We start from the raw sequence: 18,472 nt of genomic DNA on the forward strand, positions 1-18,472 counted from the left end.
TATATATATATACACATACACACACATTATTTTGGATATGATTTTCAGATATGCATGTGTGTCTTTGAAAATAGTTGTTGATTTGTTGTTGGTGGTAATTATTAATGAAGATGATACTGTGTCATCACAGAGTTAAAATTTTGATTTGTGGAGGATTTTCTGTTATTCAGAGTCTAAGTGGAAGAGCATTAAAGTAGTGGGAATTTTGGGCTCAAGAAGTAACGTACTACTTAGTCACATTTTAGGTGGCAGACATCAGGCAGTAACATTTACTCACAGTCAATCCATTCTTTCTCTAGTATTTAGAAATGCAACTGTAATGTTTTGATTTAGAACACAATGTACAAATGCAAATTTAGGTTAGGTTTTAATGTAGTCCTTAATTCAGTGTGAGAATTACTTCTAACTAGGCTCTACTTCACAAAAGCAGGCAAAAGATTAATCCACAATCTGTCATTGTCTTAAGGTCTTTAGCTTCATCTATTGTATCAGTATCTCCACAACCTTTATAATCCTTTGACTGTATTTTATTGCTGTTGCCCTCAAAACCAATTACTACTTATTACAGACACAGTGCCCTCATTCTGGAAATCTTCTGTACTGTGGTGTCTGCATAATGATGTGGTGGGGAGTCATGGAAACCCTTTGTTATTAAGATTATGGACAGGAAGATTACTCCAGTAGGGTAACACAGTGTGTGTAAAGAGATTTTTTTTAAGGGGGGGAGTGATAGAGAAGAACTGATAAGATAATATATAGAAGCACATAAAGTAAGTGCTATTTTAGAAAAGCCAAGTGTCAGAGGGCAGTGTTTAAGCGAGGAACCCCAAAGCATGAGTGTCCGTAGACCCCACCTTCCCTGAGCGGACCAAAAAAGTCATCTCCACTCTACTTCACCCTTGGAGCCCACTGGGCTACTCCCTGTGATCTTTGGCTTTTCTACCTTAGGATTAGTTTTTTTCCTTAGGTTATTGATAAGCCCATACAGTAAATATCAATTTCACAATATTGCTTAATCCTCAATTGGCTTCAGGTGAATAGAGAAATTCCCATTATGAATGTTAGTAATATTGATTAGGTATCAGATGAATCCATTTGTGACCACTGAATGACATATATAAGGAAAATTACATATAACATCCATGTGAAACTTCTGGCAGAATTGACCTCCTGAATTATTACCCAATTGCAAAATGAGTCCCTGCTCCATATTGACCAAATGGCATGTTTTATTTGGCTTGCATGCTTTTCAAAAATGCCAGTTAGTTAACATAAGCTTAAAATGTAACATAAACTTGGAAATACTATGTAAAAATTCGGATTTTTTGTTTACTAGAAACAGCAGTAGCTGAAATCTGGCAGCACATGTAAGCCTTCCCCCAAAGCAGCACACACAAGGCGAAAACTGTATATGCTTTCCTTTGCCTGGGCTGTCATCCTCCAGTTCTCCACAGTCAGCATCAGGCCTCTTTACTCATTGACATTCCCTGCCTTAACCCTGCAAGCCCTTGAGTTAGCAGCCTTGCTCCAGAGCTCCATCATAGTCACTTATAGGACCAAAAAAAAAAAAATTTATATATAAGTTCAGCCCACCTTCTGGAGTAGTATTCGATTATGAGAACACAAAAAGAGCAAAGCACTGAACTTGAACCCCTGCACTCTACAAGTGGTAGATAAAACATGTCAAGTGACATAGTTCTTTGGGTACAGCTGACTTAAATGGTGTTAGATAGATTACTTTTATTATATAGGGGTAGAGGAGGGCTATGAATCATTGTTTTATCCTAAGATGTTGACATAGATTCAGATTTTACTTGTACTTGGTTAGACTTTAAGGCATCTCTTGCTTTCGTGTACCTAGTTATCAATCAGCCACATGGAGCATTTGAATAATTGAATGGAGGTCAGCTAAAATTTTGGGAAACAAAATGATATAGCTTTTCTTTATAAATTAGTGATGTTTCCACTGAAGATTATCACCAGAGATATCAGGACAAAGATTTGTCACCTGTGACTGCTTTGACTCTGAAAATGGTAGTGTTAATTGGTCTAGTTCTGAGAAATACATTAACTGGCTAATGTCAAATATTTTATTAATGGAGCAAACATGAAACCTGTTGGGCTATTAGCCTAGCAAGTATTTGACCCAAACATCATGGAGCTATTTAAATTACATAGATACTCAGTAAAACACTTGAAGTGTCTGCAGTGAAAACAGTTTTCCACTATGAACAATATCAGATATGGTCTAAGGTAATATGCCTTGGTGAAGGAAATGGCAACCCACTCCAGTGTTCTTGCCTGGAGAAACCCAGGGATGGGGGAGCCTGGTGGGCTGTCTATGGGGTCTCACAGAGTCAGACACCACTGAAGCGACTTAGCAGCAGCAAGGTAATATGGAATGTTATTGCTCATATTAAGAGGTTGAAGCCATACTACTCGACTTATTTTGACCTGTTCCTCTGGTCTTGCTCCTCTTTCTTGATATTTTATATTGGGGAAAACCAGGATGCTAGATTCAAAGATTTTAAATGCTTTCAAAGCCCGATAAAATGGATACTTATATATGATGTTAATAATACCTTGATACTCTAAATATTGCCCAATTATTTATCATCACAGTCTGATTTTGAATTTTATTTTTCATCAGACACAAAACAGAACAATTCAGAGTAGGTGGATTTCTCCTGTCAGATACTCACATATAACTTCAGTTGTGCCAGATTCTGCCCTCAGCAATGCGAGCAAACTTCAAACAGAAATGTGCATAAATAGTTAAAGGAAAATGCTGGATCCCACCTGTTGCCTCTTCTGTGAAGTAATATGTCTATAATGTTTATAAATTTTAATAACCCATATGGGGCTTTATCTTTCAACATTAAATTTATATTATTTTAAAGTTTGACTTTTCTGGGTGATATATTTTATTCTCTAATATCTTAGAGAATCTATCCATCTATGAATGTATGCTCCTTAATAAAGAATTAAAGTATTCTCTTATCAACCAATTACCAGTGCATTTATAAAGTTCCACTGAAATCATCATTTTCAATGAGAGTTTTTCTTTATCTGACTGAAGGTTATGATTCTTATTGAGGGCTGGAAGCACATCAGCATTTTATTTGTTAATTCTGTGAACTGTGTTTTTGTTTAGCCTTTGTTCCTCGAGATGGTAATAGAAAACATTTTTTAAAATGTATCCTTTTGGGGGTTTAGTCTTCCCTGGTGGCTCAGATGGTAAAGAATCTGCCTGCAATGAGGGAGACCCAGGTTCAATTCCTAGGTCAGGAAGATCCCCTGGAGAAGGGAATGGCAACCCACTCTTATTCTTGCCTGGAGAATCCCATGGACAAAGGAGTCTGGCAGGGCTACAGTCTATGGGGTCACAAAGAGTTGGACATGACTGAGCAACTACACTTTTGAGGGTTTAAGATCCCAGAGTGATAATAGTTGAATGAACAAAGCCATTGGCTTAAAAATAGATCTATAAATGGGCTTCCCAGGGGGCTCAGTGGTAAAGAATTTGCCTGCCAATTCAGGAGACATAGGAGATGTGGTTCTATCCCTGGATAAGGAAGATCCCATGGAGGAGCAAATGACAACTACTCCAGTATTCTTGCCTGGAGAATCCTATGGACAGAGGAGCCTGGCAGGCTGCAGTCCATAAGGTCACAAAGAGTTGGACACAACTGAGCATACACTCACACATGCAGATATGTAATTATAATCACCGTCTTTTAAATTGCTCATAGCTGATAATAGCAAGCATCACCTGTAAATCTTAGTCTCAAAAACAATGACTATATCTCAGTACCTGGGTAATTGGAGGGAAAAACTTAACAAGCAAACTATTTTTACTCATTGCACATGAGTTTATGGCATATAAGCCCAGAGGTAGAATTTATGGTTTTAGTGGTCTTTGTCTGGAACTCCTTTTACCGTGGCCCTGAAATTTTGAAGAAAATTTTGGTAGTTTTTGCTGGTTGCGGGGAGGGGCGGGCACAGATGAAGTAAAAAGAAAAGCAGTGTTCGTCTGATTGACAGAATCACACGTTCTAAACAGCACTTTTTCACTTCTTTGATTCCAGTTTACAAGCATTGAGAAAGGAGAAGTCCCGGGACGCCGCCCGGTCCCGCCGGGGAAAAGAAAACTTTGAGTTCTATGAATTGGCCAAGTTGTTGCCTCTTCCTGCAGCCATCACTAGCCAGCTTGACAAGGCCTCCATCATTCGACTTACAATCAGTTACCTGAAAATGAGGGACTTTGCTAACCAGGGGGACCCTCCATGGAACTTGCGGATGGAAGGCCCTCCACCTAACACGTCAGTAAAAGGTAAGGTTTCAGCCCCTGTTGATCCTGGAATGTGGTCTGTTGGTGTCTCTGAGATGAAACGTTTACCATCATCCTCTCTTCTTTTCCTGCATATCAAATCCTTTAAAGGGATACAATTGTGGAAATCTGAACTCTGCATGAGAAAGACACCATGTGAAGGTGAAATAAACCTCTTCTATTTCTATTTTATTTTCAAAAAGTCTGTCAGCCTAAATAGTCTATCACTTTAGATAAGGTTTCAGGGAAATGAGAATGGAATGACTTACATTAAAATGTTTCTTGGGTTTAACTTATGTTATGCTAATACATGCAAATTATTATTAAGTGGGGGGTGGTTAAGAGAATACTTGGTAAAGGTTAGGACTAACATTTTCTGATTTTAGTTACCAAAGAGAGGCAAAGAGCAGAGTACAGTTGTAGCAGGCATTTTGAATAATGATTTTATTGACTAACAAAGTGATCAATCTATGTATTGTTTCAACTCTTTATATATAATGCCTACAATTTATAAATATAAACATGTATTTATGCTCCCAATCTGGATGTACTTACCCTTAAAATTTATTAAAACTTTAGGTCTTTTTTACCTTGATACTCAAGAGGGTTATTTTCTTGCATGCTCTTGAAACATCTAATAACTAATGAGATTTTAAGTATATGAATATGCATGCATGTATTTATTGATGTACATGTGGTGTTGGCCACTGATTTTCTTTAACAATGTATCACTCAAGGCATGGAATGGGATCTGTTGGTTTTTCTGCTTTAACTTAGTATCTAGGCCCTTGGTGAGCATGGAATAACTGGACATGGGATGGAATTGCAGGCAGCCTTCTCTGGGGGAGGAATTAGATTCTTAGCTATGTGATTATACCTTGATGAGTACCTGTGAAGTCCCTGTATTCTTGGCTGTTGTAGGGAAGGATACTGGGGAAAGCTATAACTTCTTATAGGATTCAAATAAAATGAAAGTTCAACAGCAGTGACTTGATGATTCTGTGCTAAGAGGTGTAATCATATGTATGTAGATACCTGTGTGAATCTGTTTGCATCTTTGTTATCATTACTTAGGGATTCTGTTTCTTATGCTTATTAGAGAAGGAAAATTTGAATGCAAATTGTAACAGGTTATTTTTCTCTAAGGCAGAGGTTGGCATACATTTTCTGTAAAGGCCATATATAGTAAATATTTTAGTTTTGGGGGAGTACTCAACTCTGCCATTGCAGAATGAAATCAATCATAGACAAATATAAATAACAAGATATGGCTGTGTTCTAATAAAACCATACTTGCAAAGCAGGCAGCTGCCACCAAGTTTGGCCCACAAGCCATAGTTCACAGACTCCTGCTCTAAGTATAAGAATGACATTTGAAGGTTGAGAAGAACATACAACAGAGATAGTTCTCAAGGGCAGGGTGTCAATATGAGGAAGCACACGACAAATAGACCAAGGCACATTCATGCTTTCCTTACACAGCCCTTCTACCCTTAAGAATGTTGATGTCAGCTTGGTAATATACCAGTCCATGTTCCAGATACTAAAACGGGAATTTTCCAAAGCTGAGGATGTGAGTATAATCCTAGTAAATACTTAAGAGTTTATTTAGTAGGTTGTCTTTGTGTTTATTCCAAATCATGTAAGACGAATGGATACATGTAGCAGGTTAGAAATCACAAAAGAATATAAAATATATTCTTAATCTTTTTATTCAATTTGAAATACATTGACTGAGGAACTTATATTAACTTGTTTAACATAATTATCTTTTACTTCCATCTTTTCTTTAAGAGAGTTGGTAGCTTATAGTCTTCCTTGGTAGTGGTTACTGCCAAAGTAGAAAAGTCTAGTGGTTCCATGGTCTGTCTACTCTTCTTGCTCTTGTTTAGTCGCTAAATCATGTCTGACTCTTTTGTGACCCTCTGGACCTTAGTCCACCAGGCTCCTCTGTCCATGGGATTTCCCAGGCAAGAATACTGGATTGGGTTGCCATTTCCTTTTCCAGGGGATCTTCCTGACCCAGAGATCACACCCACGTCTCCTGAACTGGTAGGTGGTTTCTTTACCACTGAGCCACCAGGGAAGCCCTGTTCATTCTTCTACAATGTGATAATTCTGCTTGCTTTTGGAATCATGGCCTTTTAGAGATGCATACTTATAGATAGTATAGAACTAAGCCCTCATTTTACAGGTGAGGGAAATGATGTAGAAAGGGCTTACAGTTAAGTATTGCTGCTACTGCTAAGGCGCTTCAGTTGTGTCCGACTCTGTGCGACCCCATGGACTGCAGCCTACCAGGCTTCTCTGTCCATGGGATTCTCCAGGCAAGAACACTGGAGTTGCCATTTCCTTCTCCAGTGCATGAAAGTGAAAAGTGAAAGTGAAGTCGCTCAGTCGTGTCCAACTCTTAGCGACCCCATGGACTGCAGCCTACCAGGCTCCTCCATCCATGGGATTTTCCAGGCAACAGTACTGAAGTGGGGTGCCATTGCCTTCTCCTACAGTTAAGTATTAGAAGATCTAAAATTAGAATCCCATTGTTTTGCTTTTCTGTCTAGGGCTCTTTCAGATATTATTTCTAGCAATAATATTTGATTTCTATCATCATCATCATTTGATTTCTATCTCATCATCCAGATGAGAATGCTCTTAGCTTTGGACTATGGCTAATAATTCATTTTTTTTTTGTGACCTCCAGTCAACTTAACTATGTAAATACTAATGATGAAGATGGATTAAAATAAGATAAAATACTGTCTCTGCTCATAGGATAAGTTCAGTCTATAGAGGAACATGGTGATGTCAGTGAGAAAAGTGGGAAGATTGGAATTTATATACCAGACTTAATTATTTAAAAAATTTTATCCAGTTTATCACAGATCATCCAGTTGTCACATGTTTACTCCCTCTATTAGAAATCTGATGATAGTCTAGAACTGAAGTCTATACTGTACTGAAGTAGGGGACTTGCTACTGTTTACTCTGGCTCTCAAAGGTTGCTAGGAATGCAATGGGTGCTTTCGGTAAGCTGGTTCTGCTGTACAATATATGTATATTTTATTGCTTTCCTCTTTAATGCAAACCTGCTACTCATTCTGATCAAACATTCATGAAACAACAACATCAAAAGAAATTCATTTTAATTTGCTAAGGTCTTCTATGTTGTGCCCTTGAAGAAGTTCATATGGATAAACAAGCTTATATAAATAGCCTCCAGCATCATGTGAAGTGCAGTTCATAATCCAACAATAAAACAGTAGACATTATACTTCGTGCTTCTCCAAGCAGTCTCTTGAATAAACCTAAAGGCATTTGGAAATTTATATGAAAAGTGCTTACATGATGTAGGCAGCATCTTTTTAATGTGATGAGTTGTTCATGTTAATAATTAAATTTCAAAGCTTAAATTTAAATTTGTCCCAAACAACTATATAGAAATTTAATTATTTTAATTTACTGCTTCAGAAAGGTTCTTTATTCTGCCCTGTGTTCATCATATCTTTTCTTAAAAGTCTATAAAGGTTGATGAGTTTGTTTTGTGATGCCCATTGTGTACAGATTATTGCAAGTTGTGCTTGCAGAAAGCACACTCAGGTGGCGGTGTGTAATATGTCCTGAGTCAATTACTTCATGGAAATGATATGTTAAGCAATTGGAAGGTAACAGATAGTTTTTTTCCATTATTTTAGAAATATCTCTATTGTTATAATACAGATCAAATCTACAATGAACATTATGCATTATTCAAGAAATGACCAGGCATTCTCAGCAGTGTTTCAGCTAAATAACTGATGATTGTAACCTTTAAAGAAATCTCATTGTGGTGACTGTTGGTAAATCACTTCTCCATTCATAGTAATCTCTGTTTAGAGGCTATCTAGAAGCCATTATATCTTTTATTAATCTTCAAAGTAATGGCTGCTGATTTGACATTTGCTAAAACTAGATAAATTTTCTGTCTTTCTAATACCACAGACTTCAGTCAGTTTTTGGAGTATATCTGTGTCTGCTGCAACTCTATTAATCCAGGAATATTTACCACTGTAAGCATAAGTTTTATTTCACTTTAAACATTGCAGCTTTTAAACAACAATTTTCCTATATGTGTGACAGGCCGCAATCTTACAGTATGTAAAATACAAGACATATTTAGCTTTTGGAAGGGAACAATTGAAAACTATGCAAGACAACTCGTGATTGAAATCGACTGGACACATTAAGGAAGAACTTGAATATTTTCATGGAATTTCCTTACACTATTTCAAGTATCTGTGTGACTTAATGTAGATGTTTCTGAGAGGAGAAACTTTCAGGTCTTTATTTAAGCAACATAGAATCTATTCTTAGCTAAAGACCATACTGTTACTTAAGCAATGATGTCTAATGGATTCATTTATGTTATTCATATAGGGTAAATGAGTATAGGACATCCTTCAGAATAACACTGAATTACTACTATAATGATTGTCTCTGAGATATGAATAGTATTTTATAAAATGGTTCTAGTTCCATAAAAGGGAGAGATTCCAAGACAGGCTGAGTGATAGGCCTTCTTGGTTTAAGCAGCTCAAAGGTCTTGATTTCTCTTCTGGCATTTTACTGTGTGCTGACACTATGTTACCTCTCCCAAGTGACATTCATGTTTGGGGGCAAGTGTCATATTCCTTGTTATTAAAAAGTCATGTAAAATGAAAATTCTTAGAAGCAGTACATGGCATGTATATCAACCTGTGGTAGTCTTTATTTTCAAACAGCTAAATGCCTAATGGTGACTCCTTAGGTTCTGAAAAAGAGCTTCCTATCACTCTTCCCTGGTAGCTCAGCTGGTAAAGAATCCACCTGCAATGCAGGAGACCTCTGTTCGATTCCTTGGTCAGGAAGATGCCCTGGAGTCCATCCACTCAAGTATTCTTGGGTTTCCTTGGTGACTCAGATGGTAAAGAATCCACCTGCTCTGTGGGACACCTGGGTTCTAACCCTGGGTTGGGAGTATCCCCTGGCGGAGGGCACAGCAACCCACTCCAGTATTCTTGCCTGGAGAATCCCCATGGACAGAGTAGCCTGGCAGACTAGAGTCCATGGGGTCACAAAAAGTCAGACGCGACTGATTGACTAAACACAGGATAGGCCTAGGAGAATGGGAGAGAAGATGGAAACTTGGTTCCTGTTCTTAACTCCATTACCCTCAGTAGACTGAGAGCCTGACTGTCTAGTTTAGACTCTTGTTTTATTTGCCTCATCCCAAGTGAAGAGGAACTCAAAAGCCTCTTGATGAAAGTGAAAGTGGAGAGTGAAAAAGTTGGCTTAAAGCTCAACATTCAGAAAACGAAGATCATGGCATCTGGACCCACCACTTCATGGGAAATAGATAGGGAAACAGTGGAAACAGTGTCAGACTTTATTTTTCTGGACTCCAAAATCACTGCGGATGGTGACTGCAGCCATGAAATTAAAAGACGCTTACTGCTCGGAAGGAAAGTTATGACCAACCTAGATAACATATTCAAAAGCAGAGACATTACTTTGCCAATAAAGGTTTGTCTAGTCAAGGCTATGGTTTTTCCTGTGGTCGTGTATGGATGTGAGAGTTGGACTGTGAAGAAGGCTGAGTGCCGAAGAATTGATGCTTTTGAACTGTGGTGTTGGAGAAGACTCTTGAGAGTCCCTGGGACTGCAAGGAGATCCAACCAGTCCATTCTGAAGGAGATCAGCCCTGGGATTTCTTTGGAAGGAATGATGCTAAGGCTGAAACTCCAATACTTTGGCCACCTCATGCGAAGAGTTGACTCATTGGAAAAGACTCTGATGCTGGGAGGGATTGGGGGCAGGAGGAGAAGGGGACGACAGAGGATGAGCTGGCTGGATGGTATTACCGACTCGATGGGCGTGAGTCTCAGTGAACTCCCGGGGTTGGTGATGGACAGGGAGGCCTGGCATGCTGCGATTCATGGGGTCGCAAGGAGTCGGACACGACTGAGTGACTGATCTGATCTGATCTGAAAGTCAGTGGTGGCACCACATGGAAACAGAACCTTCCAAAATCCAAGCTGACAATGCTCATTGCTGTTTATTTTGGTAGCAGGTGACAAGTTTTACTAGTATATGGAAATATGCTATGATAAAACTGCCTTTCTGGGCTTCCCTGGTAGCTCAGCTACTCAGCTGGTAAAGAGTCCATCTGCAATGCTGGAGACCCAGGTTCGATTCCTGAGTCAAGAAGATCCCCTGGAGAAGGAATGACTACCCACTCCAGTATTCTTGGGCTTCCCTGGTGGCTCAGACAGAAAGAATCCATCTACAATGCAGGAGACCTGGGTTCAGTACCTGGGTTGGGAAGATCCCTGGGTTGGAAAGATCCCCTGGAGGAGGGCATGGCAACCTACTCCAGCAATCTTTTCTGGACAATCCCATGGACAGAGGAAACCTGGCAAGTCATAGGGTGTCAAAGATTTGGACACAACTGAGCCACTAAGCACAACTGCCTTTCCTTAGATATGCTTTGAGGAAGGATCTTTAATTATATGCTATAATCCCTTTATATCTTTCTGACAAAGTTATTACTTCTGAAAGAAGTTCATTTTTTTTGGTGTTAAAATTATCTTTATCTTTTTAATATTTTTCATACATACAAGCTTTATTATAAAATTATAAGCTCAGTTTATGAAACTTATAAAAGTAAAAAGATAGAAAAAATTCACCTATAATGTTACCACCCAGACAAATACCATTGATAATATTTTGATGTATTTCCCTTTCTTCTGTACATGTTAAACAAAGGTTAGCTTTTAATCTTACTTTTGCACACACAATATCTTGTATCCCACCCTTTCCACTTAATATTCATGAGAATTTCTCATTGTGCACATGTTTTTTAACATAATTTTTCATGGTTGTATAAATAAATCATTATATGAACCACTTTAAATCCTTCTGAGACACAGTAGTAAGTGAATGAATGAATGAAAAGTGAAAAAATGAATGAGGTTTCCCTAGTATCGGTTATATAATTCATTTCACTGTTTTTCTTTTGTTGTTTACAATTTGGCAAACAGTGCTACAATGAACATCTTTGTGCATGCTGCATTTTAGTGGGTTCTTTTTTTAAAACTTAATTAATTTATTTTATTTGGAGGCTACTTACTTTACAATATGTAGTGGTTTTTGCTATACATTGACATAAATCAGCCATGGGTGAACATGTGTCCCCCATCCTGAACCCCCCGCCCACCTCCTTCCCCATCCCATCCGTCCCCTCAGGATCATCCCAGTGCACTGGCCCTGAGCACCCTGTCTCATGCATCGAACCTGGACTGGTGATCTATTTCACATATGGTAATATACATGATTCAATGATATTCTCTCAAATCATCCCACCCTTGCCTTCTCCCACAGAGTCCGAAAGTCTGTCCTTTACATCTGTGTCTCTTTTGCTGTCTCGCATATAGGGTCATTGTTACCATCTTTCTAAATTCCATATATATGCATTAATATACTATATTGGTGTTTTTCTTTCTGACTTACTTCACTCTGTATAATAGGCTCCAGTTTCATCCACCTCATTAGAACTGATTAAAATGTATTCTTTTTAATAGCTGAGTAATATTCCATTGGGTATACGTACCACAGCTTTCTTATCCATTCATCTGATGATGGACATCTAGGTTGCTTCCATGTCCTAGCTATTGTAAACAGTGCTGTGATGAACATTGGGGTACACGTTTCTCTTTGAATTCTGGTTTCCTCGGTGTGTATGCCCGGCAGTGGGATTGCTGGGTCATATGGAAGTTCTACTTCCAGTTTTTCAAGGAATCTCCACACCGTTCTCCATAGTGGCTGTACTAGTTTGCATTCCCACCAACAGGTAAGAGGGTTCCCAGCACCACTTGTTAGATTGTCTTTTCTCCATTGTATAGTCTTTCCTCCTTTGTCAAAGATAAGGTGTCCATAGGTGCATGGAATTATCACTGGGCTTTCTATTTTGTTCCATTGATCTCTATTTCTGTCTTTGTGCCAGCACCATACTGTCTTGATGACTGTAGCTTTGTACTATAGTCTGAAGTCAGGTAGGTTGATTCCTCCAGTTCCATTCTTCTTTCTCAAGATTGCTTTGGCTATTTGAGGTTTTTTGTATTTCCCTACAAATTATGAAATTATTTGTTCTACTTCTGGGAAAAATACCATTGGTAGCTTGATAGGGATTACATTGAATCTATAGATTGCTTTGGGTAGTATACTCATTTTCACTGTATTGAGTCTTCCAATCCATGAACATGGTATATTTCTCCATCTATTTGTGTCCTCTTTGATTTCTTTCACCAGTGCTTTATAGTTTTCTATATATAGGTCTTTTGTTTCTTTAGGTAGATTTATTCCTAAGTATTTTATTCTTTTTGTTTCAATGGTGAATGGAATTGTTTCCTTAATTTCTTTTTGTTTTTTCTTTGTTAGTGTATGGGAATGTGAGGGATTTCTGTGTATTAATTTTATGTCCTGCAACTTTACTATATTTGTTGATTAGCTCTAGTAATTTTCTGTTAGTGTCTTTAGGGTTTCTATGTGGAGGATCGTGTCATCTGCAAACAGTGGGAGTTTTACTTCTTTTCCAATCTGGATTCCTTTTTTTTTCTTTTGCTGTGGCTAAAACTTCCAAAACTATGTTGAGTAGTAGTGGTAAGAGTGGGCACCCTTGTCTTGTTCCTGACTTTAGGGGAAATGCTTTCAATTTTTCACCATTGAGGATAATGTTTGCTGTGGGTTTATCATATATGGCTTTTATTATGTTGAGGTATGTTCCTTCTATGCCTGCTTTCTGGAGGGTTTTTATCATAAATGGGTGTTGAATTTTGTCAAAGGCTTTCTCTGCATCTATTGAGATTATCAGCGGTTTTTATCTTTCAATTTGTTAATGTGGTGTATCACATTGATTGACTTGAGAATATTGAAGAATCCTTGCATCCCTGGGATAAAGCCCACTTGATCATGATGTATGATCTTTTAAATATGTTGTTGGATTCTGTTTGCTACAATTTTGTTAAGGATTTTTGCGTCTATGTTCATCAGTGATATTGGCCTGTAGTTTTCTTTTTTTGAAGCACCTTTGTCAGGTTTTGATATTTGGGTGATGGTGGCCTCACAGAATGAGTTTGGCAGTTTACCTTCCTCTGCAATTTTCTGGAACAGTTTGAGTAGGTATTAGGTATTAGCTCTTCTCTAAATTTTTGGTAGAATTCACCTGTGAAGCCGTCTGGTCCTGGACTTTTGTTTGTTGAAAGATTTTTGATTACAGTTTTAATTTCTGTGCTTGTGATAGGTCTGTTAAGATTTTCTATTTCATCCTGGTTCCGTTTTGGAAGGTCATACTTTTCTAAGAATTCATCCATTTCTTCCAAGTTGTCCATTTTATTGGCGTATAGTTGCTGATAGTAGTCTTTTAATGATCCTTTGTATTTCTGTGTTGTCTGTTGTGATTTCTCCATTTTCATTTCTAATTTTGTTGATTTGATTCTTCTCCCTTTTTTTCTTGATGAGTCTGGCTAATGGTTTGTCTGTTTTATTTATCTTCTCAAAGAACTAGCTTTTAGTTTTGTTGATTTTTGCTATAGTCTCCTTTGTTTGTTTGTTTTTTTTCATTTATTTCTGCCCTAATTTACATACTAGCCTTTTGTTTTCTTTAGTTTTGCATTATGGTGGGATGAGCATTTTTAATATCAGCACACACCAATAGGATCTCCATGTCTGATACAGGACAGGAAGGGCTTTCTAACAAATGTGGGCTTAATAATGGTAGAGAAATTCTCTGAGACTTTAATTCTGTAAAGTTTCACATGCTATCAGGAAAAGCTTTACTGTCTATGAATGAGGAGACTGCAGTGTGTGTTTGGCATGACGAATATATAAAGCACTGCTGGGTTCTTGCCACATGCTGCTGTTGCAGTGTTTGTTTGTCATTCTTTTCAGTCCATTTAGCACTATTGAGTATCCAGAATTAGACTCAACTCCAAACATCAACTTAAAGAAAGTGTATTTATGGGTATGTGACTGTGAACATGTGAAAATTCTGGTGTGCTAGTTAGCTATGGGCTTACCCGGTGGCTCAGTGATAAAGAATCCTCCTGTCAATGCAGGAGACACTAGTTCGATTCCTGGGTTAGCAAGATCCCCTAGAGAAGGAAATGGCAACCCACTCCAGTATTCTTGCCTGGGAAATCCCATGGACAGAGGAGCCTGGAAGAACTATAGTCCATGGGGTCACCAAAGAGTTGAACATGACTTAGCAACTAAACAATCACAACAACACAAAGTTAGCTACACTGCCAGGGTAACAAGCAATCATAGCATCTCAGTAGTATGACATAAAGCTTTTACTCTTCTCATGTCTCCACATAGTCTGGGGGTTGGCAGATCTAGGCTGGGCTTAGCTGTGTGGTTCTACTTTTTGCCATAGCTCTGGCTGAACTTTATTTCCTGCTTAGGGTTCAGTTCAGATCTGCCTCCTGCCACGCAGCAGCAGATACTTGTAGGAGAAGCTCTTTTCATGGTGCTGGCAAAGGTATAAGAGGGGTGAACAAAAATGATATCTCTTATGGGAATTTTTGTGGAGACTTCTGAGAATGTGGACAAAAGAGTGCCTGTGTACTTTTGTATCCTACATCAGGATTCATCCATCTGTTCCTCTCTGAATAGTCATCTCCTTTTTCTCTAGCAACACTGACTGCCCCATACCAAACATTTATGCCTTTGTACATGTCATCATCTGACTGGATTGTCCTTTCCTTCTTTTGGTTTTGCTGAATTCTCATTCACCTTCCAAAAGCCAGGTTAGATTTACTTGCTTAATAAATATTCTCTCCTTCCCAGAATGTTGGTCATTTCTTTTATAGGTTACTGTTGCTTTAGTATGAATTCATAATTCATTATATACTTCTCTCCCTATATTTACACTATGAGCTATTTAAGGGAACAGTCTGGGTCATCTTATGTATGTTTATGTCCTCATGTGCAGTACCCAGGAAAGTAAGTATTCAGCCATGTTTTCCAATTAAATTGTATAGAATTGGATTGTGTGTTGACATTGCTATTAACAGAGCTAAACAGTGCTGATGGGAGCTAGAGGTGGGGCTATGTCCTAGCCTAGGAAGAAGGAAAAAAGGGAGAGCAAAAACACAAGGCAGGACAGAAGAAAAACGTAGAGAAAATGATGGAAATAGTGTGAAACTAAGGGGAAATTAAACAGCGTATGGGGTAGGAAGAACTAGGAGGATTGGTATCCCATCTCTGCCCTGTACTGTCTCCAACTCTGGGATCAGTCATACCATGAAATGGCCTTCCCCTGCCAACATGTTTCTCTCATGTAATGTGCAGGCTGGGGAGTTGAAAGTTAAAAAATCATGTAAAGAAACCCTAAGTGTCTTGAGTGTATGGATTCAAGTCTATTTGACACAAATATTTACTCTATTTGAGTACCTTCTCTTAGTAAGTCCTCTGAGTCGCCTGCTGAATATTCTGGGGGCATATAAAGAAAGTATGAGGCATGAACCTGACCTTGAAGGTATTTACCATTTCTTGAGAAATAAATTTTGGAGAAAAAGGGGGAAGAAAAAAGATGAGAGCTTTTGACACAATTAAATATACCATGTGACCTAGGTTAATAAAACCCTATCTAGACCTCAGTTTTCTCATTTGCATTTTCTTTTTGTCAGTGATTCTGATCTGGGTGGTGACTTATCCTCTGACCCAAGACCCAAAATTCCTTAGAAACAATTTAGCAATTATTGTCTCAAATTAACTTTTCCTGGGACTATGGGGTTTCTTGAAGCTGTTTATTAATAACTTCAAAAGCCACAGGCTCTCCCTCTTCACATTCTACTAATATTTCTATTTTCCTTCTTTTTCTTAATTTCCCTTTCTGTGAATGTATGTCTCGCCCTGTGCTATAGGTTAAAATATATATGATATAGTTTTTTCTCTTAAAAACATTTATCTGGTGATTATCAGGATTTGCATATGTGCAATCATTATAAATAAGAGAGGATAATAAGCACACAGTCAAGTTTTAAATTAGTCAAGTGCCAAACATATGATGTAGACAAAATATTAATCTAGAACTTTGTATATTTTTTATTTATTTTTACACTTGACAGAATTTTAGGGAATGTATTTAAGTTTTGTATCACATTCAACTTAATTTAAGAAGTCTCCCATTACTTGATAATGTAATATTTTAGTCATGGGGTCCTGTGGCATTGCCTTACGTGGCACTGTGCTCACTTATTTAGGACTTTCAAGTTTATGTGCTCTGTTCTTTAGGGCTGGAATTCTCTAATGGCTTTTGTTAGCCCTATCACCTCTTGCAAAGCACAATATATAGTTTCAGCACTCTGCAGATAACAATATTTTATGGGCATAGCAAAGAAAGGAGTCACCTCTGACTGCTTTATATGATTGAAATTGTACTGCTTTAATTTTCAGGAATAGCTTTCTAGATGCTGTGCATAAGTCTTAGCTGTATCTTAATAAACATGTGATGACCTCCACCTGTAAAACTAATGTGGCTTTGAATACTGATTGGCTGCAGCTTTTCACATCCTTTCTGGGTCCATAATATGTCAGTGAATGTCAGAGCCTGGACAGGAGAAAAGAGGGCCAGTAGAATCTTCGGTTTAGGGATCATACGGATCATGTGTTTTGGTCCCTTCACTTCTGTGCTGAACATACTGATAGAGAAAGAAGTTTAATGATACAAAGTCAGTAACAAGCACAGGAATGGAATTGGAACCTCTGGAATCCCAATTTGGCACGTTCTCCTCCATTTCTAAGTCTAGCATATGTCCCAGCTGTCCACTGGTATTTCTTTTTCCTCTTTCCATTATACATGAACATATGTGCACATATATGGCTCTTGTGTAGAAATCTACCCTTTTTAGTCAAATGTTACCATTGTGTCCAAATTCAGAAAATGTTTTTAGGCTATTCGAAGATGAAATATTTAAAATTCAATGAAAAGAATTCTTTTGAAAAGCTATTAAAAGCTAGAATTAGAGGAAGTTGTGTGAAAAGTATATGGGGACTCTCTGTATCAACTTTGCAACTATTTTGTACATCTAAAATCATTCCAAAATCAAAAGATTATTAAAAAAAAAAAGCACTATTATACTCTCATGACAGAAACTTAAGCAAAACCAGTCTCTCCCCATATGGAAACTTGTGTCCCAGTTCCCTACCTTTTCGGTTGGCCACTGTTGAATCCATATAGGTTAACCTTCTTTAGGGTTTCATAGTTGGTTGCAGTATTTAAGGAATGTGATTAGCTAGCAATTCAGTAACATGGGGATATGGAAGAAATAGTGGCTTCCCTGGCGGCTCAAACGGTAAAGCATCTTCCTGCAATGTGGGAGACCAGGGTTCTGTTCCTGGATCTGGAAGATACCCTGGAGAAGAAATGGCAACCCACTCCAGTACTCTTTCCTGGAAAATTCCATGGACTGGTAGGCTACAGTCCATGGGGTCACAAAGAGTTGGACACGACTGAACGACTTCACTTTCACTTTACTTTCATGGAAGAAACGAAAGTTGATTAACCTTTTACATATGGTTTTCTTAGAAGCTTTGTAAATAACTTATTTCCATCAGTAAGGAGTCAGAGCACACATGTACTCCCTGGTTATTCTTCCTCCTTTTTTCAGTGTGACTCGTGCAACATTGTCGTCTTAACTTGGTCAAAGCTTGCCTAAATGGGAAGTTGGAAGGCCAAGACAGAAACTAGTTATAGAGTTCTAGGACAGAGTTGACAGACTTTTTATGTAAAGGACCAGATAGTAAATCCTTTAGCTTTTGTGGTCCACAGAGTCTTTGCTGCTGTGACACAACTATTACATCACAAAAAGCAGCTATGGACAATTAGTAACTGAATGAGTGCGACTATATTTGAGTGAACCTTTATTAGATCCCAGATTTGTGGACACTGGGATCTAATTATAACATGTAATAAAATATTTTTATGGTTTTCTTAACTTAAGATTTTTTTAAAATTCTTTATGGATTTTTATGGATTATACAGAAATAGATGGCAGGCTGGATTTGACCTGCAGACTGTAGTATGCCAACTCCTGTAAAGAGCATTTGAACCGGAAGAGACTTAGT

General features: G+C 38.1%; 1 protein-coding gene across 9 annotated transcripts in view; it reads left to right on the top strand.

The window, feature by feature from the left end:
- NPAS3 (neuronal PAS domain protein 3) overlaps window positions 1-18,472 on the top strand; it is a 957,467-nt gene that overhangs the window by 303,141 nt on the left and 635,854 nt on the right. For 5 of the 9 annotated variants that reach the window (XM_027521413.1, XM_027521415.1, XM_027521414.1 and 2 more), the window contains 2 exons: window positions 4,089-4,333; window positions 4,442-4,492. In XM_027521413.1, coding sequence (XP_027377214.1) covers window positions 4,089-4,333; window positions 4,442-4,492 — 296 coding nt within the window. The remainder of the gene's footprint in view (window positions 1-4,088; window positions 4,334-4,441; window positions 4,493-18,472) is intronic. The other 4 variants (XM_027521416.1, XM_027521418.1, XM_027521417.1 and 1 more) reach the window with 1 other exon arrangement.

The sequence above is a fragment of the Bos indicus x Bos taurus genome, chromosome 21, assembly GCF_003369695.1.
Source record: "Bos indicus x Bos taurus breed Angus x Brahman F1 hybrid chromosome 21, Bos_hybrid_MaternalHap_v2.0, whole genome shotgun sequence".
Classification (NCBI taxonomy): Eukaryota; Metazoa; Chordata; class Mammalia; order Artiodactyla; family Bovidae; genus Bos; species Bos indicus x Bos taurus.